The sequence below is a fragment of the Sinocyclocheilus grahami genome, unplaced genomic scaffold (assembly GCF_001515645.1).
Source record: "Sinocyclocheilus grahami isolate Dianchi unplaced genomic scaffold, SAMN03320097.WGS_v1.1 scaffold215.1, whole genome shotgun sequence".
In the NCBI taxonomy this organism is placed as follows: domain Eukaryota; kingdom Metazoa; phylum Chordata; class Actinopteri; order Cypriniformes; family Cyprinidae; genus Sinocyclocheilus; species Sinocyclocheilus grahami.
Window position 1 is genome coordinate 458,573 of NW_015505394.1, and position 27,159 is coordinate 485,731.

Genomic DNA, 27,159 nt, shown 5'->3' on the forward strand with positions numbered 1-27,159 from the left:
AATGGTCTTTTATGTGAAATCGCGTTATAATTTTACACGTGAAAAGAACATTAGCCTATATGAAAATATAATAAACCCAGACGCAATATATTTTAAGATACTGCTACACATAGTTATTTTTAGATCTGTATATATGATCACAATCATCTGCAACAACATCAATCACTGTCTTTGAAAGGATGCTGCTTCGCCTTTAGCTCGGGCCTGCGTCCGCGTGCGTGCGCTCGAGCTCGGCTCTTGTAATTGGCTCAGCGCTGTGCTGTTGTCCATGCGCCACTGGGCGAGTCTCGGCTGTCTCAGTAACCCTCTTTTATCCTCAAAAAAGGAGAGCGAAAGAGGGCAGACTCAGAGTTGGGTTCGGGCGGAGGGACCGCCATTATTGGGAGGCTTGGACAACCACATTCACCCTCACGCACAATGTATATATCTTAACATTTAAAGACATGCGTTGCCCAGATTGCTCGTGATTTGGCTAAGAAAAACTGGATGTTGTGTCTCACGGTAAAGGCATCGCTGCATGCCGTCTGCACACGGTGAAATCAGCATTTTATGGCCACAACAAAGGGCATTATAATTGATCAAAACCAACGTGCTTAGGCCGCAGGAAGAAATCAAAACAAGCCCTTTTCTGCACGGAAACGACTGGCCTCCGAGAAAGGACATTTCTTTGTTTGGATATGTTTAGCCGTCGGTGGATTTTCCCAGCCGTTTCTATGCGAACGCGAGATCAGTAGCCTAAGTTGCGCCTGACAAAATTATCCCTTGGAAACCGCAAGTCTGTCAAGCCACAATCAAACAGTCCTCACGGAATTTAATGTCCTCGGCTGTTTACGTAGTCTTTTGTTTTCCTTTCTTTCTGGTCTCCAACAACACTGACCAAGCCGGTTGTAAGCCCTCTGGAAGGGAGGACGGAGAAAGGCACTGGTAGGTATGTGTGTATTATCAACGGTGTTTCATTAAAACAAGTATTAGCGAGCAAAGTAGACCGTGTCACCTACGTGACAGTTTTCAGGCGTTTAAGAATCCTATAAATAAAATATCTTTAAATACGAAGTGGAGTACAGAAGGGAAATTGTGTACAAATACAAGTGAGTGCTGTCTATTGTGCAGGCAGCGCCTTGGTTGCATTGAAAACGGATTTATCTTGCTCTTTTATAATCTCAGAATGTTATAAATTGGCAGACTATTTTCACACGTGATGTGCACCTTGTTAGTTGCTATGTAACGCAGTAGAATACACCAACGAAATGTAACGTAGATGAGTCGCGCTAATTTATTATAACTACGTACTCTGATTTAAATACGTGAGGAAATATCACGGACAGTTGAGTGTGTAATCTCTGTTGCAGCACTACACAGACAGCTGAGACGCTCATATGAAGGCAGTTCTGAACCATCCGCGTTACGTAGCTTTCTTAGCTATGCTGGGCCTAGGCTTTTGGAGTGAAATCTTTTAGCAGTTGCTTTCTTTAGGGTTCAGAACTTCAGATGTGTATTTTGCTTGAGGAGTGTGCAGTGGGATGTCTTCATTTTGCCATACACATACAACCACAGTATTTGATGTATGTTCAAGCCATATATTTCTCAGTGTTTAACAACACAGTGGGCTACTACAGCAAGTCAGATCATCAGGTTGTGTCTTGGTGTGTCAGTTGAAGGTGAGTCTAAACCATAGACTGTATAAAAAGGTCTAAACAGCTGGTAGACTCTGATATTATGTAGTACCAATCAAACTGCATTGTCACTAGCACCCACTTGCACTGCACCTGACCTGCCTGGGGATCACATAGTTTGAGGTCTGTAGTCACGCAGGGTCTCTATTTGAGTTTTTAAGTCTACAACACCAGATATAGCATCAGGATTCACCAACAAAACATTTCCTGTGTGTGGTACTGTACCACTAAAACATTTTTCAAGTTAGGAGTAATATGCATGCTGTTGAGTGCATTGTCCAGGAATAGCTCTAGAAAAACACCATTTTGAATAGCCACTAATAATACATATATATTTTTTATTGTATTTGTTACAGCACTAATTAAGATAAATTATGAATAAAGATTTTTTTTGTACTGTATTCTGCATTCTTTTATTTTTAACAATGCACTAACCTAAATATGTGCATTTGTGTTTTGATGCAAAGTGGGAACAAGAACTGTTGTCAAAGTAATCTTGTTTCATATTATTTTCAGTTTTTTTTTTAGCAAGTTCAATAAATGATCACCGAATACATTCTTTGAAAATGTTAAAATGCCACCCATGTAGTTGTCTAATGTATAATATTGTCTAATATACATATTAATACAGGTTTCTAACAACTGCATACAGTATGTGACAATGCCCTTAGATAACAGTCATGCAAAGTGGGAACAAGAACTGTTGTCAAAGTAATCTTGTTTCATATTATTTTCAGTTTTTTTTAGCAAGTTCAATAAATGATCACCGAATACATTCTTTGAAAATGTTAAAATGCCACCCATGTAGTTGTCTAATGTATAATATTGTCTAATATACATATTAATACAGGTTTCTAACAACTGCATACAGTATGTGACAATGCCCTTAGATAACAGTTCACCAAAAAATGAAAATTCTGTGAGAACTTTTGGTTTTGTGGAAGATCTTTCTTGTGAATTTAAATTCAATCTTGTGAATTTAAGAGTATTCTGCCCACTCTTTTCAGAATAATGAAAGTGAATGAGGACTAGGGCCATCAAGATACAGAATGGCAAAAAAATCATCATGAAAGTAGCCCAACATCTTAAATTTCAGTCTGTTTTTCAAATGTATCATTTGGCTTTAGAAGACATGGAATATTGCCCATCACATTGGCCACTTATGATGCTTTTATGGTGTTTTTTTGTAATTTCTGAAGCTTGAAAGCTCCGGTCCACATTCATTGTAATTGCACGGAAACGGCAATCAACTACATTATTTAAAAATTCCCCCTTTGCATTTCATGGATAAAAGATAAGTGATGGAGTTGTGGGTGTGCTGTTGTATTGGAAATAATACAGAGATGGTTAAAGAAATAAATCATTAAATGCTGGTAATATTCTATTCACCAGTGCTTATTTGAACCTAACTGCTAAGTTCTACAGTTCAGTGGAGAGGAAGTAATTACCTTTACTGTTATTTCAGATTTTCTGTATTTTTTATATTGTGCCTTAATATTTTGTATGTAATATTGTGTAATCACACATACAACCTGATCCATATCTACAACCACAATATCATGGAAACCTGAATGAATGAATGAACAACCACATAGTTACGAACCACACAGAATGACTAGAAATCACCTAGTAACACCCTGACAACGATTAGGAATTGAGAGTTGAACTGGCAAGCACCAGTGACATTTTATTCAGATAATGAAATTTTGTAAAAGTTGTCATTAATATGGGGTTTGCTGTAAGTATTTGGGAGCCTTGGTATTTTTATTTTTTTTATAGTATATGTTAACATTTACTTGAACTTTGTGATGTGAAGTGACTAATTCAGACAACAGAAGACTTCATTCCGGCAAATGAACTAATCAGGAATTTCCTAAGTCTTTAAAATGTAGCACTAAGGATAATAGTGGATTAATTACATGCTGGAATTATTGCTTATGTCTGCTGTGTGAGAAAGCACCATTAGCCAACCCACATACTGTATTCAAAAAACTTTTGAGTGGTGTTTTGGAAATCGGGCAACTCTCAAAAGCTTAACACAAATAACCACAAACTATCGAGCAGTATATGTTTAAATTCAAAGTACATAGTGAAACCAAGTGTAAATAGATTGTAAATTATGATTGTGAAGTTAACTATTCTAACTAGTTTCTTAGTATTTACATAGTTGTGTAGGTTTGCTAGCATATGAATTGATCCATATTAATCTGATAATGCTAGAAATCCATAATAAGAACTTCATGAAAATTTGCTTTCTATTTTGATTAGAATTTTTTTTTAGAAATGTTTGTGTAGAACAATATTTAAGCATTATTGAAGAAACATATTGAAATGTATTAATGTATAATGTTAGGTACATTAAGGGGTTTAGTGTTTAATGTAGGGTTATACTGTGTGAATCGAGTAACATCTTAATATCTGTGGGAATTCATAAAGTAGTTTTCTTAAAAATCTTTGAAATTTGCCTTTTGGGCAAACAAAGCACATCATTTTGTTGACAATTGGTTTGTTCTTTCTCCCTTTCTTTCTCATTTAGGCTAGCCCCAATTCCTGCTTCTGCTTTCTTCACATCTTCATGTCTCCTCTATTAACTCTTATTAGTACCCTCTAATATGGGCAAAACATACAAGCAGTTTTCTTGACCTGAAAGGATGATTGAAACATCAGAACTAAAATCTCAATTGTAAATCAAATACAGGCCCCTGACATCAATATTTTATGGACACGTTTTAAAGAGTCTGCCTCTGTCAGCCTTTGGGGCATGGCAAGATGAATGCCTGTGTGCGATGATGATGGCTAAAAAGCAAGAATCCCGAATGCCTATCTACAACCTCGTTGTTGTTGGCCTGTCGGGGACTGAGAAGGAGAAAGGGCAATGTGGCGTTGGTAAATCATGCCTTTGTAACCGCTTTGTCCGTCCTAGTGCGGACGACTTCCATCTTGATCACACTTCTGTGCTAAGTACCAGTGACTTTGGTGGCCGGGTTGTCAACAATGACCATTTCCTGTTCTGGGGAGAGGTGGGGAGAGTTTTGGAAGATGGTGCAGACTGCAGGATGCATGTGGTTGAGCAGACCGAATTCATTGATGACCAGACGTTCCAGCCCCATCGCAGCACAGCCTTACAACCCTACATCAAAAGAGCTGCCTCCACCAAACTGGCTTCTGCTGAAAAACTCATGTACTTCTGCACTGATCAGTTGGGACTCGAGCAAGACTTCGAACAGAAGCAAATGCCCGAAGGAAAATTGCAGGTGGATGGCTTTCTCCTTTGTGTTGATGTCAGTCGTGGTATGAACCGCAACTTTGATGATCAAATGAAATTTGTCACCAACTTGTACAATCACTTAAGCAAGACAAAAAAGCCTATTGTGCTAGTTCTCACTAAGTGTGATGAGGGTGTGGAGCGATACATCAAGGACTCTCATACTTTTGCCATTACAAAAAAGAACCTGCAGGTTGTTGAGACGTCGGCACGGTCCAATGTCAATGTTGACTTGGCTTTCCTTACCTTGATACAGCTCATTGATAAGGGAAGAGGTAAGCCCAAGATCATACCTTACTTTGAGGCATTGAAACACCAGAGTCAACTAATTGCTTCTGCAAAAGACCGCTATGAGTGGTTAGTAAACCACATTGTGAAGAATCACAATGAAACATGGGCCAACATTAGCCGACGAATGCAGACTTCACCTGAATACAAGGAGTATGTATTTTTAGAAGGTACGGGTAAGGCTAAGAAGCTATTTCAACAGCATATTCACCGGCTAAAACAGGAACACATTGAAAGGCGTCGTAAAGCATACTTGAGTGCTCTTCCACTCGCCTTGAGTAGCTTAGCTTCTGAGTTGAAAGAAATTGAGCATTTGAGCTGGTCTGGGGTCCAGAAGGTCCTTGAATCTAAAAAAGACTTTGATCATTGGTTTGTGGTACTGGACGATGCACCATGGGAGGACACGCCGCATCTTGACAATATGGAGGATGAGCGTATCCCCTTTGATGTTCTAGACACCACGGCTGCTGAAATAATCTTTGATGCACACCTTGAACACTTGCGCAATGAATGCAAGCGTGCCCAGATGCGTCATGAGTTCAAAGCAAAATTAGCATCTTCACCTTTCATTACCCCTGGCAAACCTTGGGAAGAGGCCCGAAGCTTCATCATGAATGAAGACTTCTACCAATGGCTTGAGGAACCAGAATATTTGGACATTTATAACCGGCATCAGAAAGCAATCATAGACAGGGCAAAAGAGGATTTTCAGGAGCTTCTGCTGGAGTACTCTGAGCTCTTCTATGAACTTGAGGTAGATGCCAAACCTAGTAAAGAAAAGATGGGAGCAATTCAAGAAGTGTTAGGTGAAGAACAACGCTTCAAGGCCCTTCAGAAATTACAAGCTGAAAGGGATGCTTTAGTGCTGAAACACATCCATTTTGTGTATCACCCTACGAAGGAAACATGTCCGAACTGCCCACACTGTGTTGACAACAAAATTGAGCAGATACTAGCTTCGTGCTTTCCTGCACAATACCCTTCTTTTGGAAAGTCCAATATTTTTGATGGAAAGGTAGATCGGATCAATCTTGTTATACTGGGCAAAGATGGTCTTGCTAGAGAATTAGCCAATGAGATTCGGGCATTGTGTACCAATGATGATCATTATATGCTTGAAGGTAGAATGTATGAGCTTGTCCTTCGGCCCATTGAGGGTAATGTTAGACTTCCTGTTAATTCATTTAATACATCCACATTTACTCCCCACGGATGCCTGTGTTTGTACAATTCAAAAGAGTCCTTGTCATATGTTGTAGAAAGTATTGAGAAGTTGCGAGAGTCCACGCTTGGCAGAAGGGACAACCATATGGCTCAGCTTCCCCTATCACTCTTATTAGTAACCAAAAGAGGTGTTGGAGGACTGGGTGACATTGGTGGTGAGACTGCTCAAGCATTAATCTCACAAGGTCAGCAGGTAGCCATAAAACTACAGTGTAACTACCTGGAACCTTCCTCCCCTGGCACTGGCTATGGGCGAAATGTGAATGAAAAGCAGATCAATCAGGTCTTGAAGGTTCTACTTGAAACAAGGAGGACTTCTACATTTCGTAGCTGTTCTCCACCTGCACCTCCGCTGCCTCCATGTATTCGAGAGTTACAGCAGGATCAGAGTCCAGAGGCTGAATTGCGTATTGTCATGTGCCTAATGTGTGGAGACTCCTATGACACTGATCAAATTCTTGCACCATTCCTGCTTCCACAGCATTGCAAGCCGACCTCTCCTCAGACAAGTGGCACTTCAGTGCTGCTAGAACAAACAATTAGTGGTCATAAGCGTACAATTGAACTGTCTCTAATGTCATACCATGCTTCTTTTGCCACTCGTAAGAGTCGGCTGGTGCATGGCTACATCGCTGTATACTCTGCTAGCCGCAAGGCTTCTTTTGAAACCCTGTGTGCCTTTTTGTGTGAGGTGCAGGACATTGTCCCAGTTCAGCTGCTTGCAGTGGGGGAAACCCGGACTGAGCTTCTGGACTCTGAGACTGCTCATGGGTTGTTAGTCCAAGGTGAAGAACTGGCCCGTGAACTTGAGGGACGGTTTTGCAGTATTGTCTGTGGCCCTGGAGGAGTTGTTGGAGGACTACAAAAACTAGACCTGTTGGAACAATTCTTCACAGAGGTATTAGAAAAGAGAACTATTGTTGAGGCCAGCCATATGTATGAAAACGCTGCAGAAGCCAGTAGCACAAATGAGAATGTGTATTCACCACACTGTGGCTCACCAAGCCCTGTCACAATGCTGTTAGATTCTGAGGAAGACATGGAAGCTTCCCCGCCTTACCATGATGGAACACTCACCTCACATGGTGGATTCAAACTGCCTGACCTGGACTCAGGTGACACATTCTCTGTGATCTCTGACCTTAGCACCTTTGAGAACAAGCTAAATAATAAAGTTCCTCCTCAAGTAAGACCCAAACCAAGTGTCACATTTGACCTTAGAAAATCAAATTTTAATCCGTACGTGGATGCAGTCAGCCATCGGCGTTCCCTTACATCCAATGTGACGTGGCCTCTAGGAGGAGATTATGATCCTTCGGACTATGCTGAGCCAATGGATGCTGTCTCTAAACCACGCCCCAGCTATGAGGATAGCATATATTCTGTGCCACATGACAGCACACAGGGCAAAATTATTACCATCCGCAATTCCAATCGGATCCACTCTAATGGAGGAGGCAATGGTTCAGACAGTGAAGGGGATGGCAGCTCATTGGAGAGACGTCGCAAGTTCTCTGCAGCAAGGGTGAAGCCACGGCTGTACCGTGATCGTTCCAAACGTCTGGGGAAGTTCAGCAGTTTCCGCACTAGTTTTTCCATTGGCAGCGATGATGAGATTGGCACACTCTCAAGGTCAAAAGATGATGATGTTTCAGGGCTGAAGGCAGACATACTCAATGAAGAAGGAGAAGATCCCAAAAAGAGGAACATACTGAAAAGTCTTCGCCGACCAGGCAAAGTAAGATTTATTTGTTTACTTATTTTACATGGTAAAAAAAAAGTATGCTCATCTGTTTTTAACATTGTGATATTTCATTTAATTGCTGTTATTGGAGTCAAAACAATGCTTATTGTCTTGTATAATTGTCAAATAATCTGTATTTGTCTTGCTGGCAGAAAACAAGACCAAAGCCTCGTCATTCTATCTCTAAGCCTTTGGAGAGTAACTACTTTGGGGTGCCTCTGGTGAATGTGGTTTCCCTTGAACGACCTATTCCAGTTTTCATTGACAAGTGTATTCGTTACATTGAAGCCACAGGTAAATTTGCTGCTGCTGTTTCACCATCACACTCACCCCATAAGAGTTGTGCTTAGGGAACCATATAAGCTTATCATTATAGCAGTTTCCAGTTCAAATTAGATGCTTAATGGCCTGTAGCTGTCATAAATCACACCACAGCATAGTTTTGCACATAGTTAACTTTTTTCTCTGATTGGGTTTCAGTTATGGTCTGACAATGAAGATTGTAGAACCATATTAATATGAATTTAAGAACTTTTTACTTTTAGCATTTTTAATAGCCGCAAACACAGTATATTAGGCCTGAATGTAGTAACAGTTTGTAGAATTATCTTCGACACTTTAACAAGTACTCTGGCAGTGATTAGTACTTAGTCTTAAAATGCTTAAAATGAGTCATAGAAAGATGTACCTCAAAATAATCTTGTTAAAAAAACCTCTCTCTTAGGTTTGACAACAGAGGGTATCTACAGGGTAAGTGGGAATAAAGCGGAGATAGAGAGCATGCAGAGGCAGTTTGAACAGGGTAAGTTCAGAAGGAATGCAATAAAATTGTTGTGGGTACAGTATGATGGTGGTTGCCTTATGGTGTTATGGCATGTATTGTTACATATAATATGTATAAGTGCATATCAACAGTTAGGGGTGGGTGATGTACCGGTAGACACGATTAACCGGTAGAAATTTGTCAACCGGTAGAGATTTTGGTCTGTTGTCTCTCTCGCGGTTACACGCACATGCAACGTGCACACGAAAACTTATCGTTTGCAGGCGTTTTTTAGCATTGCGGTTTAGAAACAAGTGATTTAAGCCATTGAAACGCAATCAGCAGCGAAAAAGAAATAATGTTGTAATATGTGCGTGCTGTCTGTGAGACTGTTTCTGAGTGCTGTCAGAGAGGCGCGTGCACATGAAGACGGTGCTCATAGAGCGCGGGAGTATTGAGTGGCGTTATTTTTGCAGCTTTATAGGCCTTGAACAGTTAAATACACACACTTGTATGTGTCAAAATGCCCGTCTTTGCAAGAATCTTCGCAAGCAGCTGAAAAAGAAAATGCATGTATAACAGTAGACTATATTAGATTTATATATATATCTAAATATAGGCCTATAAATATATATTTAATTTACACCGTGAAGAATATGCAGTGTTTTTATACATTTGATTACTTTATGCAATGTATGTAGTATTTCTTATTTATTTGTTCTACTGTAAGTTTTTTTTTTTTTGTCCTATTGCTTGTAATTAGTTTCTTATTATTTATTCGCCGACTGTTTACTTGTCTTCAGTGAGTTAAGCAAAATATAACTATATCGTGATATATATTGTTACCGTGAAATAAAATTACTCATGTCGTGATATAAGATTTTGGTCATATCACCCACCCCTAGTTGACAGGATGTACAAGCTTTTAATGTAAAATGTGTTTTGTTATTTACACACAAAAACATATTGATGGATAAACTGTATTGCTCTTGTTCTTCCTTGACTCACTTTGTTTAATTACATTAATTTTTCATTCGTTTTAGACCACAATCTGGACCTTGTGGAGAAGGACTTCACTGTGAACACAGTTGCCGGAGCAATGAAAAGTTTCTTCTCTGAGCTGCCTGAGCCTCTGATTCCTTACAGCTCACAGGAGGAGCTGGTGGAAGCTTTCAGTAAGATTTCCCTTAACATTCTTTAAATACATTTGTGAAGAATTTAATAATGTAAATGCATCCTCTTGAATTCTAAAATAATAAAGTTTTGCATGCAGAAGACGGAAAATTGGGTGTTATTTCATCCATAACACTGTGCCTGTCTAAGCCTGTGGAATAATCAAGTTTTTAATTTTGTGTGCACAGAAATTAATGATCGAGAACAGAGGCTTCACACAATGAAGGATGTGTTAAGACGATTTCCCAGGGAAAATTTTGATGTCTTCAAATATATAATGAGCCATCTAAACAAGTAAGTTTGAAGACCACCTGCAGTTGCTAACTATTTCAGATCAGTTAAAGGGAAGAGACCGTAAATCATATCTCTCTATTTCTCTCTTTCAGGGTTAGTCAGTGGAACAGAGTCAACTTAATGACCAGCGAGAATCTCTCCATCTGTTTCTGGCCAACACTGATGCGGCCAGACTTCACCTCAATGGATGCCCTGACAGCCACGCGCACCTACCAGACAATCATCGAGACATTCATCCATCAGTGTGCTTTCTTCTTTTACAACCAGCCTCCTGCTGAGTCACCCACTGGCCCCTTTGGACTCCCTGGACCATTGGTGCCCTCCGGATTGCCCCCATCCCCCACAGCCGCCCCTTCTTATTGCCCTCCGACCCCACATTTCACCTCCCTTCTGCAGTCCCCACCACATTCTCCCCCCCAGAGCCCACACACGGCCCCTGCAGAATCACAAACACTGTGAGATGGGGAAAATCACGTGGCCGTTATTTAGTGAACTATACACACACAAACGCTTGCACACACACACTTGCAATGCATGCTTACACATCTACATACAAGCTCTGCACACACATCTAAATGCGTCTAAAACATGTAGCTTGTTTAGGTCAGTGTTGTATGTAAAAATAGTTCTGAGCTCTCAGTACTCATATCTGGGATGCTCGGTCCTGCTCCTGGAAATCCACCATCCTGCAGAATTTAGTTCCAACCTGTTCTAACACACGTCTATGATTTTTAATGTACCACAAAACCGTGACTATCTGGTTCAGGGTTGTATCTAAACTCTTTGTAGGACTACGCACCCTAATCTACAGTTATTAACACATATCACACAAAAAAATGAAGGTCTGTGCGCTTATGAACTCTTGAAAATTCTTTTTAAAGTGTGTAGCCAACAAAGACTCCAATCACCATGTCAGCGCTGCCCTTCATGTAGTTTATTACAGAAGGGGGTGGAGTTATTTTCTAGAGAGTGAATATAGATGTTCTAATCAAGAAGGATACAAATGTTTTTTCATTTTACAACAGAACCTGCTTTCTTTCTCTCCTGCTCTCTCTTTACGTCTCTTTATGGATCTGTGGTATAGAGGACACTATAGTCATGAAAACCATGAAGCACTTACTCGTCGTTCAGCCTTTCATCCTAAAAACATTTTGGGAGAATAATAGAATTGACTTCACTTTTCTCTTTCTCGCTCTCTTTTATCTTTATTTCAAAATGAATGAAATCACTTTAGCTGCAACCATATTCACCACTTTGCCTGGCTGTTGTGTTCCACTCTACCATTATTGGTTTCTACCCTATGCCTATTTTGTTATATGAACTTTAAATATACCATGGATTTCGGAGGATGTTTTTATTCTTTGCTTTAAAGACTTGAAGTTCTGACACCTGAAAGGCTAGAAGGTGATGTTGATGAGGATTTGCCTTGCTGAGTGTCTCCTGTGGATCTTTGCTCATAAATTCACCTAATGGGAGCATACGTGCCCTTTCTTTGAAGGCTGGGATTTAAATGGCAGCGATATCACGTGGTTTTAGGGAATGCACTTCCAGTTAGCGCTTGTGTGGGGCTCAAGATCACTGAGACTGCAGATTTACTCTGACCCTCAAACATTAGACTTTGAATCAGCAACTCAAAACCCTCACAGTTTAATTTTGGACTCAAGTTTTAAATAATACATGTTGAAGACCTTTTACTGATGCCCAGTTTGACTGTTTTACAAACTCCCATTGTTTTTACTTGATAATCTAAAGCACTTTTTTGTCTTTTTATATAGACCTGTATTGTGAACTGCGACACAATAATGATTGGTTCACATTTTTGCCATCGGGTTTAAAAGATCAATGGACCTTTTCAAGGTGAATGTAGAGAGGTCCCACAGATTAAGCCTAATCCTGGACTCAAATTCACTCTTGATGATTCTACATTCATTAGTATGTCTTTTGTCCTCCTATTAGTGTGTTTTTGGACCTCTTGTACAGCCTGAATTTTGACTAACATGGACCTTAATTCACCAAGGTTTTTTTTTGTTTGTTTTTTTCATTGTTCTCTCCCTGTAACTGGATTGGAATGACGTGATTGACCTCTTCTGCTTCTGCCATCTCCATGTTCTGTCTAAACTCTTCTGGACAAATCCATGATATATAAAGAGACAAAGATTCATTGAATGTGTAGATTTATGTATATTACCTTATTTTTTCTCTTAAACCACAAAGCTTCTGATGAGAAGGAAATTATTCCTAAAGGTATTTTGCTTGAAATGCCACTTCCTATTTCTATCCAGTCAAGGTAGAAAAGCTGAAGTACCAAAGTAGTGCAATGTGGCTGATGAGGGTTCAACACCAGTTGTACATATTTTGATGACGGGTTGGGGGTGAGTGTGTCAGATTCAACTCAAATACTTGACAAATATGGCAAATCTTTAATGATTAGACGACGCTTTCGTTCATGATCCTCTTCATTCTGTGTATCTGCTGCTTTTCTACCAGGCTGAACAAAACTGAAAGAATCCCAACTCTAATTGAAGTGTAATATTTTCAGTTTGTGTCGAGATTTCCAGCAAACTGCTTGAACACTACAATTAGCATCTAGTCCAGATGTTGATACAGCCATCTCGGTGTTATACTTGTAAGAATGCAATTTCTCTTCATGCTAATGTGGTTAGTTTAGAAAATGATGGGTAACTGTGATGGTTATCATAATGGTTAAAGATCTGAGGCCCTTTAAGAGTGCCACAAAAGGTTCTGTTAAGTAGAAGTGATGTAGAAGTAGAACTTCTTTGGATTTTACTTTTGTTTTTTTTTTCCTCCTAAAAGTCTTGAGTATGAGAACTTGTTTATTCTCTGTCTGTTGTTGCATTGTGTTAAAGCCAGAGTAAATACTGGCAGCAAAAAAAAAAAAAAGGAAGAAGGAGAAGCCCTGATTAGTTATGATGGTGCAACATTAGGAGTCATTTAAACAATCAAAATGTGTGAAAATGTACCTCACAACACATGAACTGCTGAATTTACTAATAAACTGACCTTATAAACTGCTAAGAGAGCATTAGTCAAAATTCTGGGTGGCATGTGACACTTTGAAACTATGTATTTCATGATAATTTTCAATATAAATTCGCGTGAAATTTCTCTCACTCAAAATTTTGTAATTTTATCGAATTTATCAGTGATTGAGACAAAAAAAAATCCTTTACAGAATCTTTTATATAATTTTAAGTTTAAAAAAAAATTATAATAGGCCTGTTACTGTAATCAGAAAGAATCTGATCAAAATCAGTTGTGTTGTCTGAATGCAAGTTAAACCAAGGGTCAATCCATAATGATTCAACAACTCTTGCTCTTTGTAAATGAATGTTCTGCTACCCTCTTGTGGCCATAAGTTGATCAGCAGGTATGTTTAATAAATATATGAGCGCATGAAAAAAAAGTTTTTTTCAGCCCAGTTACATGACTGCAAATGTAAATTAAAGAGAAAACCTGTTCATAGCGATCTGATTTTTGGATGTGGGCTAGTTTGTGGGAGAAGCGTCTAGACTCTTGACCACTTTAACGCACACACACCTACCACTTTGTTTCATCCTCTTCCTGGTGCCTTTAGTTTCTATTAATTAGCAGCGCAGCTCTTTCTGCCGTGAGTAGTTGGTTTATTTCCTTTCATGTTGGAAAGAAACAACCTTTATGTTATGCTTTTAAAAAAGTTGGAGAGGAAAAAAGATTGTGGCCTTTTCATGTGGCTCACATGGTATCGTTTGTACCACTCAAATGATGGACTTTTCAGAATTACTGTAGTGGTGGCCTGGTCCTGCAAAACACACTGCCTTTTAGTTGACCGTAATTAAACTTGTTTCTTTCATATATGAACAAAAAAAAAGTCTTGGTGCTTAATCTCTTGCTTCTTATTTAAGCCTTTTTTTTAATGGTGTTAGGCTAGTATAGTAATGTGCGTGACCGAAGATCTATACAGGGAGGTTTTTTGCTGTTTCAGTATTTCAGAATATGAGTCTGATTTAAAATATGTATTTAATTATGATGGAGAAAACAGCTAAATGATCCTGTGATGAAGGAGGGTCAGGAGGGCTTTAAATGAGTGAGAATGAACAATAAATCAAATTTGTTACATGTATGATGTTCTCAGTTGTTTTGTGTTTCTCATTGAGTTTCCTTTAGATAGTGAGCAACATGCTATATCAGTAGATTGAACGTTATGTCAATAATACTGGTTATATAGTGCTCTTCAAATGTTTGGGGTAGATAAGACATTCTCTTTTGCTCACCAAGGCTAGATTTATTTGATTAAAAAAATACAGTAAAAACTAATATTGCGGAATATCACAATTTATAATTACTTTTTCCTATTTAAAGATATATTTAAATATATTTTATATATTCTTTGGAAAAAAAATCTTACTGACCCTAAACTTTTGAATGATATTATATTTATCTAAATGGATGTCATTGTATTTTTAAACCTACTGTAGTATTAAAAAAAGAGGCCATGAAAACACATTTCTCTGATTATCTACAGTAATACCTATCTTTAAGATTTATAATCATCACATACAAAGCTATACAGTATATAGTCAGAATTAAATGTTAGTAAATGATGTCTGTTATGATGGGCTAACCTAGGTTGTTAGACTAGACTTAGACTCCACTCTGGAGGTTTGAGGTTTCCAGATTTAGTCATGGAACCAAAAGTCTCAGAATCTGAGCACAGGCTGAATTTCAATCCGGAGAACTCAGATGGGGCTGAACTAATGTAATTTATTCCTGTTTATCTTAACGTTCTTAACTTGTCAAATAAAACGGAATTGTTTTCTCATTTAAATGACTGGAATTTCTAAATACCTTATTTAAGCTGCAATGTAGTGATACAAAAACAACAGCATTAATTTGATAAAATTTAATTTTCTATGAAAAACAAATCAAGAGCATTAAGGCTGATACCTGTGTGCAAACAGGTGGTGAAGTCATTGGCGGTTGTCACAGGACATGTGCAGGTTCTTTAGTTACAGTAATTCTGCAGCTCAAAGATACTGCAGGGTTTGTGGCAACACTGCTCCACAATGCCTCTCTTCCTTATCAGCTCGGCATGATCTTTAAACGCAAAGTCAGCCACCTCAGTTTCCTGGGCAGATTTTGGAGGAAGGAAACCTGGAATAATACAACAATAGAGAAAATCCTGACATTAGTCTAGTTTTATAGTGTACAACAGGGCCAAATTGAATAGTTTCTCTTCTTTGAAGTTCCCCATTCAGTTGGATAAAGAAGAAATGCAGACAATCAGATCATATTCATTGCCACAGGGGATAAAATCTTTTTGAATTCCCCCCAAAATGTAATGTCTAGCCTTGATGAGACACTATACATGCACTTTTAAAGTTGTTTTACACATTATACATACAGTAATGTTTACATATACACTACCATTCAAAAGTTTTGAGTGAAAGTTTTTTTTTTTTTTTTTTAGAAATTAATACTTTTATTCAGCAAGTAGCCTATGCATTAAAGTGATCAAAAGTGACAGTAAAGGCATTTGCTGTTTTTTTTTTTACTTTCTATTCATCAGAGAATCCTGAAAAATGTATTACAGTTACCACACAAATATCAAGCAGCACAACTCAGTCCAACATTGATAATAATAAGAAATGTTACTTGAGCACCAAATCAGCATATTAGATTCAGCTTTGTCATCACAGGAAAAAAAAAATCACATTTTTAAATATATTAAAAGAGAAAACTGTTACTTTAACCATTACCATTACTTTAGACAACACTCTGGACAATTAATTTTCATGTTCTCTCTCACCTTTCTGCAGGTCATTTAATTAAATAGCTTAATATTATGCAGATCAGCTTTAATCAACATTTCTCGCTATAGAAATATTATTACTTCAATATTATCGTCATTATGCATTTAAAAGGTGAATAAAACAGACTGTGTACACTACAAAATATTCAATGAATTAATTACAGGATAGGTTGAATATCTTTGCAGTCTCTATAGTATTATTAGTATCCTAGCATCTCTTCCCATATTAACGCACTATTCTACAAAGCTCATCTAATAGAAACATAGTCTTCCTTACCCAGAAGAGGTTCAACATCTCTCTTGGGGTTATAGAAGAAGCCTGTTGGACCACAGACCAGGTAGAGAGCATCAACCAGATGAGATCCACACAGGTGCTGCGGGGCCCCTGCGTTAGCGTTCACACTGGAGACGGCCAACAGGAACAACAGAGCACCAGCCTGGAGCCACACTGTCATGGTCACGCTGACAGAAAGACAGATATATGCACTTTTACTGATAAAACATCTACATGTAACACCAGTTGCAATAGCATTATCTGTTGATTTACCATCCTGCTGTTCACTTACCTGTTCTTGAAGCAGAGGACGAGGAATGGTAGAGAAGGTAGACGAGAGAAGGTTTGGGACGAACAGCATTTGCTTCTCATTTTTATACATGTGTTTTGGTGGGTTGTGCAGTCTTTGCCTGAATCAGCGGAAAACAGATCTTGTGCGCAAACACACTTTGACACTTTTAAGTGACTGTCCCATTACACATGCCACATTAGCTGTGTTTGCCCAACCAATTGACATTAACTCCTGAGTGCTACTATGCTCATGAAAGACAAACACATTCTGGTGCTCACGCAGGTCTAGTAGCCTGTGCTGACAATCTCAAGTGGGTTTTGGTTAATTGTTAATAACTGTTGAGGACAGAAGTTTACACAGAATGGCCTGATCATGGATCTGCTAGAAGGTGACAGCTGGTGGCTTTTCTTTGTAAAGCTTGTGAGTGAAACAGCAGTGTCTCCGGGTATCTCCCTCTCGAGAAAATGGGATTAGATGTCTCATTAGTCATTAGTAATGTTTGTGACGTTCTCTCTGTGACATTTTCTAGCAATGAAGATTTGTGTGTGGTTATTCATAATGTATGTAATGGAAAGATTTTATGGCAAATTATCACATACTTTTCATAATGTTCTACCCTCTATTCTCCAATCTAAAAAAAAAAGGTTATTTAATGGTTCTTTACATGTAGCAACAGTTTTATTTAGAACCTTATCAGCCGGAAGAACCCTTTTTGCCTAAATTATTCTTTGTTTTAGAGTTTAGGGTTCTTTAATCCTGCCTCTTTGTTTTTCAAGTCTGTAACTGTCAAAGCACCTTATTACTGATTTTCTGGAGTTTAGCCATAAAACTGCAACAATATTTGATATTTATCAGTAATGAGAATGTGAAGCTGGTTTACTGAAATACATCTGAACATTAGTGCTGAACTCCATGACTTTTGGCATATAAATATATAGTATATAAATCCATGATAACAGAGAAAAATGCAGTTGTATGGGGAAATAGAGTGCTTTTTATTACATTACAAGCCTGTATTCTTCCCTGAATGCAGTCCATTAAAAATCATTTTTTAGGGTTACAAGCACCATGTTTGAAGAGCTCACCTCTGAAGACATGCAATTTAACATCTCTGAAGGATTTAAGGTTAGAAGACATAAAACAAAGACATTACAATTAGAGCTACAAAATAATTTAAACACATTTCTGACACGATACTGTAAGTCTGTATCAAATAAATACAAAACTGCAAAATATTTTACTCAAAAACAGTGAAATATTATTATACATATCATACATAATAATTTGTATATTTGATTATTGCTTTTGTATAGGCAGTGTATTGGAGCCTAATTAATCCTGGGTTTGCACGCATAAAATCATTTCCAATCATTACAATTAACAATTCATTGTAATTAACATTACAATGAATACATCCCTTCTATCTTAACTATGATGTTGCCTCGGGGAAACACCCCTCATTTTCTGCACCCCAATTTCTTCATTTTGCAAGTACATGATGCATATAAGATTAGCACTGAATGGTTTATAATAAAGAGAACATTTTACACTTGCAGTCATTCTAAAATTATTTAAATTATTTGTATGTTAAGAGGAATTGCTTAAATGGTTTGTTACCAAGAAGCAGCATTGGCAGAAGTTAGTTGTTAGTATTCTAACATTAGCATATTCATTATTATTTAGATTCATTGTTGCAACATCACTGTACCCACAAATGTCACCCTAGAATATATGTTGTAACATTGTTTTCATAATGCATACAATAGGGACTTAACATTCATCAACCTCACAAATAACATTATTAAAGTTTCATTTAAAAAAAAAAATCCCATTTCTATTAATGTAAGGCATAAAAAGCTCATGCAGCTCAGTTCTGCAGTTAGTAAATTAGTAAATTAACAGTGTTATATTCAAGCATTATATAATCCTACATTCAAAATACATGTAAAGTCATTGTTTGTAGTTTGATTTGACTTTGTTATATGTTAGACCACCCTGTGTCTTACATCTTTCACACAGCTGCAGCTTTTTTCCGTCTGTACTCCATCATCCAGCAGAACAGAAGTGGTATCTAGAGATAAAACACATTCATACAAGCTGATATAACAACAGTTGGTTCAACAAGACAGATGTTTAACCTGCGTCCTCCCGATAAAAAGAACATGGAATTAGTGTGTTCATTCTCTTCACATAAGAAACATGAAAGCCACATTTGGCCTTAAAAATATTTTTTTCAAAGCTGTATTTCATTGGATTCACGACTATTATAGATTTATTTTTGACTTTTAATAAGCCAACATAATATCAGCAGTAAACTATACAGAAAAAAGGCAAATTACTTGTGAAGGAAATGCAAGTAACTGTGACTTAAGGATATTGTGTGTCTTATTTTCACTTTTCTGATGTTACTCTTACCCTTTATTTCAGAGATTTCTTTCTCTGCATTTCCCTTTACAGTTTGAGCTTGTTTTCTGTCCACCATGTCAGTCCTCACTTGTCCTAGAGTCCTGAGGAGACACATGGTGTCAAATGCTGCTTCCCCTCCCTCTGACAGCAGCTCCAACACCTTCGTACACACATCACAAACAAACGTATTAGTCTTCGCTCACTGACACCAGCATTCAGTTCTGGGAATGAGATATTAGTGCATACAATTCAAACATTCAAATGCACATGTACAAACCTGCAAACATTTGTAGCTCTTAAGCTCACTCAAGTTTTCCTCCAAGAACAGCAGGTAGATGCTGAGGTCATCATAACGGCGAGTGGTAGGCTGCAAATCCAGCACGTGACCGAAAGCAGGCAGCAGGTGGTATGGACGGAGGAACTGAGCGCGCTGGTGCTGACGAGCAGGTTGGAAGGCAGCGTAAACCACAGCCGGTACTAACAGTAAATACACCACCAGATTCATGCAACTTAGCAGGCGGAAAACACCTACTGCCACCAGCTTACACTGAACTGCATCTGGCACCACACTCTCATTTACTAAAATACCTGGAGAAAAACACAAACACAATTCAGAAAAAAAAAACATCATAAAATGATTGGGGAGACACTATCACATGTTAATATTCATTTCTGAAGTGTATCACATGCATGGAAACACTATCTGGCACACACCTCTGCGCAGGTTACAGGAGAACTGATCACTACGTGACACCCAAAAGATGTAGTAGGTCAGATAAAAGCAGGCCAGCAGTAAAGTGAGGAATGTTAAAACCCGACAAAGCAGATACTTTGCAGCCAAAGCCCATGATGAACGCTTTGTCTTTAAATACTGCTCTACAAGAGGGTACTTAAAACAAGCTTCAGTCATTTCAAGACCACTGAGAGAGAAAGAGAGAGAGAGAGAGAGAATAGGGGCTTTAAGATTAAGGTTAAGAACAGCAGAATCATGAATATTAAGGATATTTCAATATTTGGGTTATGAGTGAGGAAGGAAAGGAAATGGAAAGGAGATAGAAAGGAAGCTTAAATAGCAAAGAAGCCAGTTGTTCACAAGCATTCAAACTGGAAAATGTTTTGATTTGAAATTCATACTTTTATTCAGCAAGGATGCATTAAATTGATTAAAAGGGACAGTAAAGACATTTTTAATGTTACTTACAAACGATTTACATTTCAAATAAATGCAGTTCTTTTGAACTTTCCACACATCAAAGATTCTTGAAAAAAATAAACCAATGTTGAAATGTTTCTTGCGCACCAAATCAGCATATTAGGATGATTTCTGAAGGATCATGTGACACTAAAGACTGGAGTAATGGTGCTGAAAATTCAGCTTTGCCATCACAGGAATAAATTACACTTTAAAAATACAGTAAATTAGAAAAACATTATTTCCATTACATTTGTAGTATTGTTTCACAATATTACAGTGTTTACTGTATTTTTGATCAAATAAATGCAGCCTTGGCAAGCATAAGAGACTTCTGTTAAAAAATATTTACTGATACTGATTTACTGAGTCTCAGTCTGGACCAGAGTTGGTCTGGAAGCAAACCGACTTTCTGGAATATTTAAATAATCTGAATGAATTCAAGATTTTTTTATTTTTTTTTTATGTACAGTGCTGATAACGACTTTTAGAAGCAGTTTTAGAAGCACCCTGTGAGAATTAAACATTGTATTTCTCACAATTTTAAACTTCAGGTTGCTATCCTAGCTAGATTTTTCAAAATGTTCAGTGCACTACACCTGTGTGGGTCTTCTGCAATGTCTTTATCTTGTTTGGACGTGAGGCTCTTGGCGAGGCGGATGGCACGGTTGTAGCAACGGTCAAGTTCCTCCATAATAAAACTGAGGTCAGAGGACAGGGAAGGGGCAGCCGTGAAACGCCAGAAGAGAGCAGGAATATACATGAGGATGGCAACCAGCAGAAGGATATAAGGAAAGAACTGCAGGTAAAGAGACAGAGAATAAGAGAAAAACAAAGCAACAAAGAACCTCTTTACTGTTGTTCACTATATGTTACCTTGTGTAGATTAAGGGGGGCGCTATCAGCCCCATTTTCTGTAGGCTGATGCTCTACTGCAGCCCAGCAGAAGGAGTCCACATATGCAGCCTGCCTCAATGTGAAACTAGTGGGTGGAAAACATGTGATCTGAGTACCTAAGAGAGTGGAAATTACACAAGAACTTGTCATTTTCTTAGATTAAAACATAAAAAGAGCTAGGTAATGGAAATCATATTATTAAACTCATCCCAAAAATGCTCAACTATGCTACTTAACACAGAAATACAAAGTGTTTTTGCATCTCTGTTATGTGCAATCGATATTCCTGCATAAATGTGATATTAAAGGGGTCCTAATATGCTCTTTTACAAAGTCTTGATTTTGTTTTGGGGGTGTACTAGAACAGGCTCTCATGCTAGGTTGTTCGAAAAACACATTATTTTTCACATATTTTACATTATTACAACACCTCTCTCCCCAGTCTGGCATGAACGGCTCGAATAGTTCCTGTATCAAATGAAGGCCTGCTTTCTGAAATACCAAATGTGCTGTGATTGGTTAGCTGGGCCAGTGTGTGTTGTGATTGGCAGCACTCGGCACCTGGTCGGGAAATGTCATGCCCCTTACCACAGCCGCCTGCGAGCTTCAGTGTAAATATTGCATCAAAATCAAATCAATGTGAGCGCGATTTAAACCCGGATGATTGTAACCACTCTAAGTTTGTCTGGCTTGGGAAAGCTAGCGTGTCTCCGACATAGTGATAACACTCGTTGACTTCTCTAGTAGAGTTCAACCAGGTCTCGTCCCATTCGTCGATATTTGTGATATCACAAATACCAGAAAATATGCGTTGTAGTCCAAACGAGTCGTTTGTTGTAGTTTTTGAAAATTGATTTCTGTTAAATAAAATATCTCCTTCTGAAGTGGACTTTGAGCTTTGTAATTTCGCAGATCTTTTTTATGCTCAAACAGCAACATTACAGACTAACTAAAGTAGAAAAAGTGAAAAAGCATAATAGGACCCCTTTAAGGTAAGTGCATTATGTTGGCGTACTTTGTGTTAATTTGTGTCTATTTATAAATGTCTTTCAAATACTCATCTTAAATTCATCAAAACTAAAGGAACAAGTGGGAAGACCGGGGACAATTTCTTCCTTCATAATTTACAGAGTACTAATCTACCTAATGTTTGGGAAGTATTGCCGAAAGTAGCACAAAAGAAGATTAACTGAAGAATATTGGTAACCAGACAATATTGGAGCTCATTGAGTTCCATTGTATGAAAAAAAAACTTAATTTACATTAATTTCTTAATGTATCTTCTTTTGCATTCTGCAGATAAATTAAAGTCAGTTTTGGAATGACATGAGAGTGAGCAAATTACTTCTTTTTTTTTTTCTTCTTTTTTTTAGTAAACTTAAATCAGAGTGTTACAATCATTCTCATTATGGTAATTGCAGCACTTGAAATATAAATAATATTAATCCAATTCATGCCAAATAAGAGCACATCTTAAATTAATAATTTTAATATTGATTCTGGAGTTTAGCCATAAAACTGCAACAATATTTGATATTTAGCAGTAATGAGAATGTGAAGCTGGTTTACTGAAATATTTTGCTGAAATTTACTGAAATATAGTCAATATTTATTAAAATATTGTTTATTAAAAACTAGTTTAACAATAGACTACCACGATGACATCCCTCTTGTATGGCTAATAGCTAGTGTTGCAACTTTTAACCAACAACCTAGAGATAAAACAGATTCAATAGCATCAAAGACAGTAGAAAAGAACACGGCTTTTTTCCCCCGTTTTTAATTTTGTGAGACAATTACACTCCTTTGTCTCAGGAAGACAGAACTTTGCTAAGCATAACACTCTGGTTCAGTTGTGACTGAAGAAGTGTGTTATTTCTGCTTTTCGACTCTTTATACCGAGACCGATAACACGCCCTCAACTAAAATAAAAATAAGCAAGAGATAATGGTCACAATGCGCGTGGCAAAAGACTGGCCGCAATAATTATTTAAAACGTCAAAATAAGTGCATTTATCCTGCAAACTAGCACAATAACAGTTCGCATGCTTATAAATTGCTGCATGTGTCTCATATTTTGTCAGCAGTGAGTGACACGCCCATTCTGGATTTAATCCTGTTTTTATACAGTCCATGATTTAAACGCTAAACCGATTAGCCACTGATGTTGGTCTTTGTCCAAGTGATCGACAGTAAGTTGTGCAAAAACACGTCCATCCAGCTGTAACGCAATAGTACAAAACACTCTACAAAAACAATGGAGTAAATGTCGATTTAGCGAGTGTCTTTCAACAATCGGGAGCCATTCTGTTCAAATCAGTAAGATAACCGAGAGATGCGCTTCATGTTGATCAGTTTGAACACGAACCCGCAGGTTTAAGCCTCTCATCTCTATCAGACGTTTCAAAGTAAACACTGTTGACTTTTACTCTTTTTTCGCAAATTTCGGTAGCGGTGATAAAATGATTTTACTGACCCACAGAGACTTCTTGTGCAAAGGCGAGTGAGATGAGTAACAAAGGAAGCCCAACCGCGATAAAACTGACCAGTTTGTCTGTTGCCAGTTCCAGCCGCACGCCTTTATACTTCGAGTCACTCTGCTCTTTCAATAAAAAATCAGAAAACACATATTCGGTAGCAACGCGTGCTATTGCCATTGTTGCGATGACATGAACAGTAGCCTATGTGCCAAGTGCACCGCTTCCGGTGGTGGGCAGGGTTTCGTGCACGGTTCACCAACCAATAACAACAGAAGAGGGAATTGTAGAAACCTTATTCAGTCTGAATTCAGATCGAGACAGTCGTCCAAATCAAAGTATTCAATATTTGTATTAAAAAGTTTTAAAAAGCTCGTTACACACTTTGACGTTCATACCCTCCATTAAACATAGGCTATACTAATGTGTGATTTTATGAGACAAAGAAAAAAGAGTTATGACAAGCTAGTCTGTTATCAAATAAAGACAGCAATAAAGTGAGAGGCATATGCCTAACCCTAACCCCTAGGCTAGTAGTAAACTAAAATAGTAATAATAATAATATAGTTTCATGTGCGCTCCTGGACAGACAGCAGACAGAAAACAATGGAATTTTTCATCGCAATACTCTCTTACTTCCTGTGGGATTCTCTTAAAGTGACCATATGACATGGACATTCTTTTTTCTTTTCTTTTCTTTATCTCTTTCTTTCTTTCTCCACCACACTCCACTAAAGAACACAAAAATAAGAAGTGGAAAAAATGAATTATCCGTGTCTCTAACCACTGAAGTTGGGAAATCTCCCTAACTTTGCTGAGAGACAGAAGTGCTGGTTGGTAAACCTCAAACAGTGAAAACATGTCAGACGGAGGCTCCATGCAGCTTTCATAAGCTTCCCGCAACTCTCTGTGTCTGTGACATTGACCCTGCCATCCCATTTCAATTGCTTGTGCACAACTGAGTATTTCTTATCGAAACAAACAAACAACAAACAAAAGCTAGTGTAGCACTAAACAACCAGTAAGTAAAGAAACGCAGTTAATTTTCTGTTCATCCTTGTGCATTTAGCATTTATTCAGTCCTCCTGTGTTTATAATTTCAGTAGCATGAACTAACTATTCAATAACATGGTTGGAGGTGTATGATATATGAAAATATTGTCCCAGTACTGCACATAAAACTCTTTTTGATAGATTTATTTAGTTAACTTTTCCTGGAAACAAGAACTTTAAGTTACTTTGTCCTTTTTTTCTGTTCAGTGATCATTAAGTTTTACTGTAGAATTGCTGATTTTCTTAGCACCTCTGTTGTCCACACAGATTTGTGATTTTGTTTTTTTAACAAATATCAAAAATGGATTTCAGTGAAAGCTCAGCTTTATTGACTTCAGTGAAGAAACAAGTTACAAAAGACAAAAAAAGATAGTAAGAAAGAAACAGCAGACATTTTCTGAAGAAAGAAAGATGGATACAGGAAATAGTTTTTATTTAAATGCTCTTTTTATTCTTGTATGTAGCCATCTTTGGCAGTTTGTATATCATCTTATGTCTTTTCAGTCGTGGAACAGGTCAAAGAAGCTGTGGTCATCTGGAGCCTCCTCAAATGTCACCCCCTCACAATAGGCCGGGGGCACAAAGACTTGCGGGTCATCAACTTCTGTTTCAACACCAAAGAAACTGAAGCCGAAAATAGCTCAGTTTAATGACTGATATGCAAAACTGAAGGATACAATAAAATGTAGACATCTTCAAAAACATTTTTAGAGAAACTTGAATTTAATCTCTGCTGTACCTGAAGAGAAGATCCTTCTTATCACCGTAGTAGGAGCCAGAGACCGGCAAACAGCCACAGGAAGTGGTTGACAGAGAGTAGTGAGCTGAAAAGAAAATTGGAACCCACCAAAAAATAAATATGATATTTTGATACACAATAAAACAATAAAAAGCATGATTTTGAAAAACAATAAAATAACCAAACAAATAAAAAAAGGTACTGACCATGAAGTTCAGGCAACTTTCCATTCCAAACCCGAACTCGGAGTCCCTGTTCTGTGACTGAGGGGCTGCCCATGTAAATCTCAGACTCGTGAGTGGCATCAGGTGGAATCTCCATCAGGTGCTTACGGAACTGCAGAGTCTCTTTCTTGCAACTTTCGTTTTTACTGTCTATCTCATAAAGTACACCCTGTGTGGAAATAAAGTGCTTGAATATATTTTGCTGAAAAAAGCTACAAAAACTTGTGAATCACAAGCTGAAAGAAGAAGAGGAATAGAGAGACAGAAATGCTGATTAGGCCTACCTCTTCAAAATGTATGAGCACATCCATATAAGAAGTTTTGTTCGCGTGAGCAGTGTCCTCCACAAAACGAAATTTATTCGCTTTGGAGTCATAGCTGAACTCTCCAGATGCAAGGTCATGACCCCCCGTTGAAACCTGAATATGCATTTTGCATGTTCAATAAAAATACTTTTTATTGAGCTTTTAATTGTTCTGAAGTTTACAATAGGTTTTAGGTAATGAAACCAAAAGTAAGGTTTTAAATGCAAATACATTTTCAAGTCTGCCTTATGTTAAGCAAATATTTTATCACACAGGTTAATTAACTAAATTAAAAATGCATTTTCAGGGGAATATGTTCACTGTAGATGCCTTTAAATTAGTGTGTGTAAATAAAAAGCCTTGTACAATCAGTGCATTAGATTGCTTCATAAATGGTGAAAAAAGGCTTCTCTCATTGCAGAGCCAAATCGTACACTAACAACCTGATAAAAATATTAAACATCTCTTCGAAATTTTGTACACTCACCACTTTCATTGTTCCACTGGTCAATGGTGGTGAATCTGAAAAAGAAATATTAAAAGTAAAATTTCTTCACATCAGCTACAGCTTCTGAGAATGTTCAGATTCAAAAATATTATTGTAATCTCAGTAATATTAGAGAAAAATATAGAGCTCTTACGACATGGCTGGCGATTAGACGAAGCCCAGGCAACAGCACAGAGGCAGGAGAAAACCACACAGAGCAGCTTGACTGTATGCATCATTGCTCTCTAACTTTCAGGTCCAGACACATCCACAATCATTCAGACTGCACTTTTTATATATAACCCCTGCACCCCATATAAATGCCCCCTCCCTTCCATCTCTGGACATCCAGCAATGGAATAAACAAAAGATGTTTCGAAATCACCTTCTGAAAGCTGGACAGAATTGGCACACATTCACAAGACAAACAAGGTCAAAAAAATGAACTTATACAAACAATCCCCCCCCCCCGCCCCGATCCGGCCTCTGATCGGCACTCAGCGGTGACCAGTCCAGAGACAGTTGGTGTCGTGTCGATTTTGGTTCATGTAAGGTGAGGATTACACTGAGGATGCCCTGA

The 27,159-nt window shown here is 37.9% G+C and overlaps 4 protein-coding genes across 5 annotated transcripts; 1 reads left to right on the forward strand and 3 right to left on the reverse strand.

The window, feature by feature from the left end:
* Positions 1-183: 183 nt before the first annotated feature.
* On the forward strand, positions 184-13,022 carry arhgap35b (Rho GTPase activating protein 35b). 2 transcript variants are annotated; one of them, XM_016286751.1, is made up of 7 exons: positions 184-928; positions 4,210-8,188; positions 8,347-8,488; positions 8,919-8,996; positions 10,001-10,132; positions 10,319-10,424; positions 10,517-13,022. In XM_016286751.1, the coding sequence occupies exons 2-7, from the start codon at positions 4,460-4,462 to the stop codon at positions 10,881-10,883; spliced, it is 4,554 nt and encodes a 1,517-aa protein (XP_016142237.1). In that variant the 5' UTR covers positions 184-928; positions 4,210-4,459; the 3' UTR covers positions 10,884-13,022. The 2 variants fall into 2 exon arrangements, with proteins under 2 accessions (XP_016142237.1, XP_016142236.1); XM_016286750.1 differs by having other exon boundaries at positions 184-924.
* A 2,338-nt stretch (positions 13,023-15,360) lies between these two features.
* On the reverse strand, positions 15,361-16,849 carry ins (preproinsulin). The gene is made up of 3 exons (XM_016286886.1): positions 16,800-16,849; positions 16,511-16,695; positions 15,361-15,575 (listed from the first exon to the last, which is right to left on the reverse strand). Exons 2-3 carry the CDS (start codon positions 16,686-16,688, stop codon positions 15,427-15,429), a joined length of 327 nt encoding a protein of 108 aa, XP_016142372.1. The 5' UTR covers positions 16,689-16,695; positions 16,800-16,849; the 3' UTR covers positions 15,361-15,426.
* Positions 16,850-18,117: 1,268 nt separating this feature from the next.
* Positions 18,118-23,994, reverse strand: panx1b (pannexin 1b). Its single transcript, XM_016286887.1, has 7 exons — positions 23,771-23,994; positions 21,274-21,410; positions 20,997-21,196; positions 19,920-20,125; positions 19,483-19,793; positions 19,215-19,365; positions 18,118-18,870 (listed from the first exon to the last, which is right to left on the reverse strand). Exons 1-7 carry the CDS (start codon positions 23,949-23,951, stop codon positions 18,785-18,787), a joined length of 1,272 nt encoding a protein of 423 aa, XP_016142373.1. The 5' UTR covers positions 23,952-23,994; the 3' UTR covers positions 18,118-18,784.
* A 1,255-nt stretch (positions 23,995-25,249) lies between these two features.
* On the reverse strand, positions 25,250-26,879 carry epd (ependymin). The gene is made up of 6 exons (XM_016286888.1): positions 26,734-26,879; positions 26,580-26,614; positions 26,072-26,206; positions 25,770-25,956; positions 25,564-25,648; positions 25,250-25,448 (listed from the first exon to the last, which is right to left on the reverse strand). Exons 1-6 carry the CDS (start codon positions 26,816-26,818, stop codon positions 25,325-25,327), a joined length of 651 nt encoding a protein of 216 aa, XP_016142374.1. The 5' UTR covers positions 26,819-26,879; the 3' UTR covers positions 25,250-25,324.
* Positions 26,880-27,159: the final 280 nt, after the last annotated feature.

Bases quoted from the DNA above. Each gene is read 5' to 3' on its own strand.
- arhgap35b (XM_016286751.1), top strand. From the start codon at position 4,460: ATGATGATGGCTAAAAAGCAAGAATCCCGAATGCCTATCTACAACCTC. The intron at 8,489-8,918 runs GTAAATTTGCTG...CCTCTCTCTTAG, and splicing joins TCGTTACATTGAAGCCACAG to GTTTGACAACAGAGGGTATC. The intron at 10,425-10,516 runs GTAAGTTTGAAG...TCTCTCTTTCAG, and splicing joins ATAATGAGCCATCTAAACAA to GGTTAGTCAGTGGAACAGAG.
- ins (XM_016286886.1), bottom strand. From the start codon at position 16,688: ATGACAGTGTGGCTCCAGGCTGGTGCTCTGTTGTTCCTGTTGGCCGTC. The intron at 15,576-16,510 runs GTAAGGAAGACT...GTATTATTCCAG, and splicing joins AGATGTTGAACCTCTTCTGG to GTTTCCTTCCTCCAAAATCT.
- panx1b (XM_016286887.1), bottom strand. From the start codon at position 23,951: ATGGCAATAGCACGCGTTGCTACCGAATATGTGTTTTCTGATTTTTTA. The intron at 21,411-23,770 runs GTCAGTAAAATC...CCACTCTCTTAG, and splicing joins TGCACAAGAAGTCTCTGTGG to GTACTCAGATCACATGTTTT. The intron at 20,126-20,996 runs GTGTAGTGCACT...TTTCTCTCTCAG, and splicing joins ATTGCAGAAGACCCACACAG to TGGTCTTGAAATGACTGAAG.
- epd (XM_016286888.1), bottom strand. From the start codon at position 26,818: ATGATGCATACAGTCAAGCTGCTCTGTGTGGTTTTCTCCTGCCTCTGT. The intron at 26,207-26,579 runs GTGAGTGTACAA...ATGCATATTCAG, and splicing joins CCAGTGGAACAATGAAAGTG to GTTTCAACGGGGGGTCATGA. The intron at 25,649-25,769 runs GTCAGTACCTTT...TTTTCTTTTCAG, and splicing joins AAAGTTGCCTGAACTTCATG to CTCACTACTCTCTGTCAACC.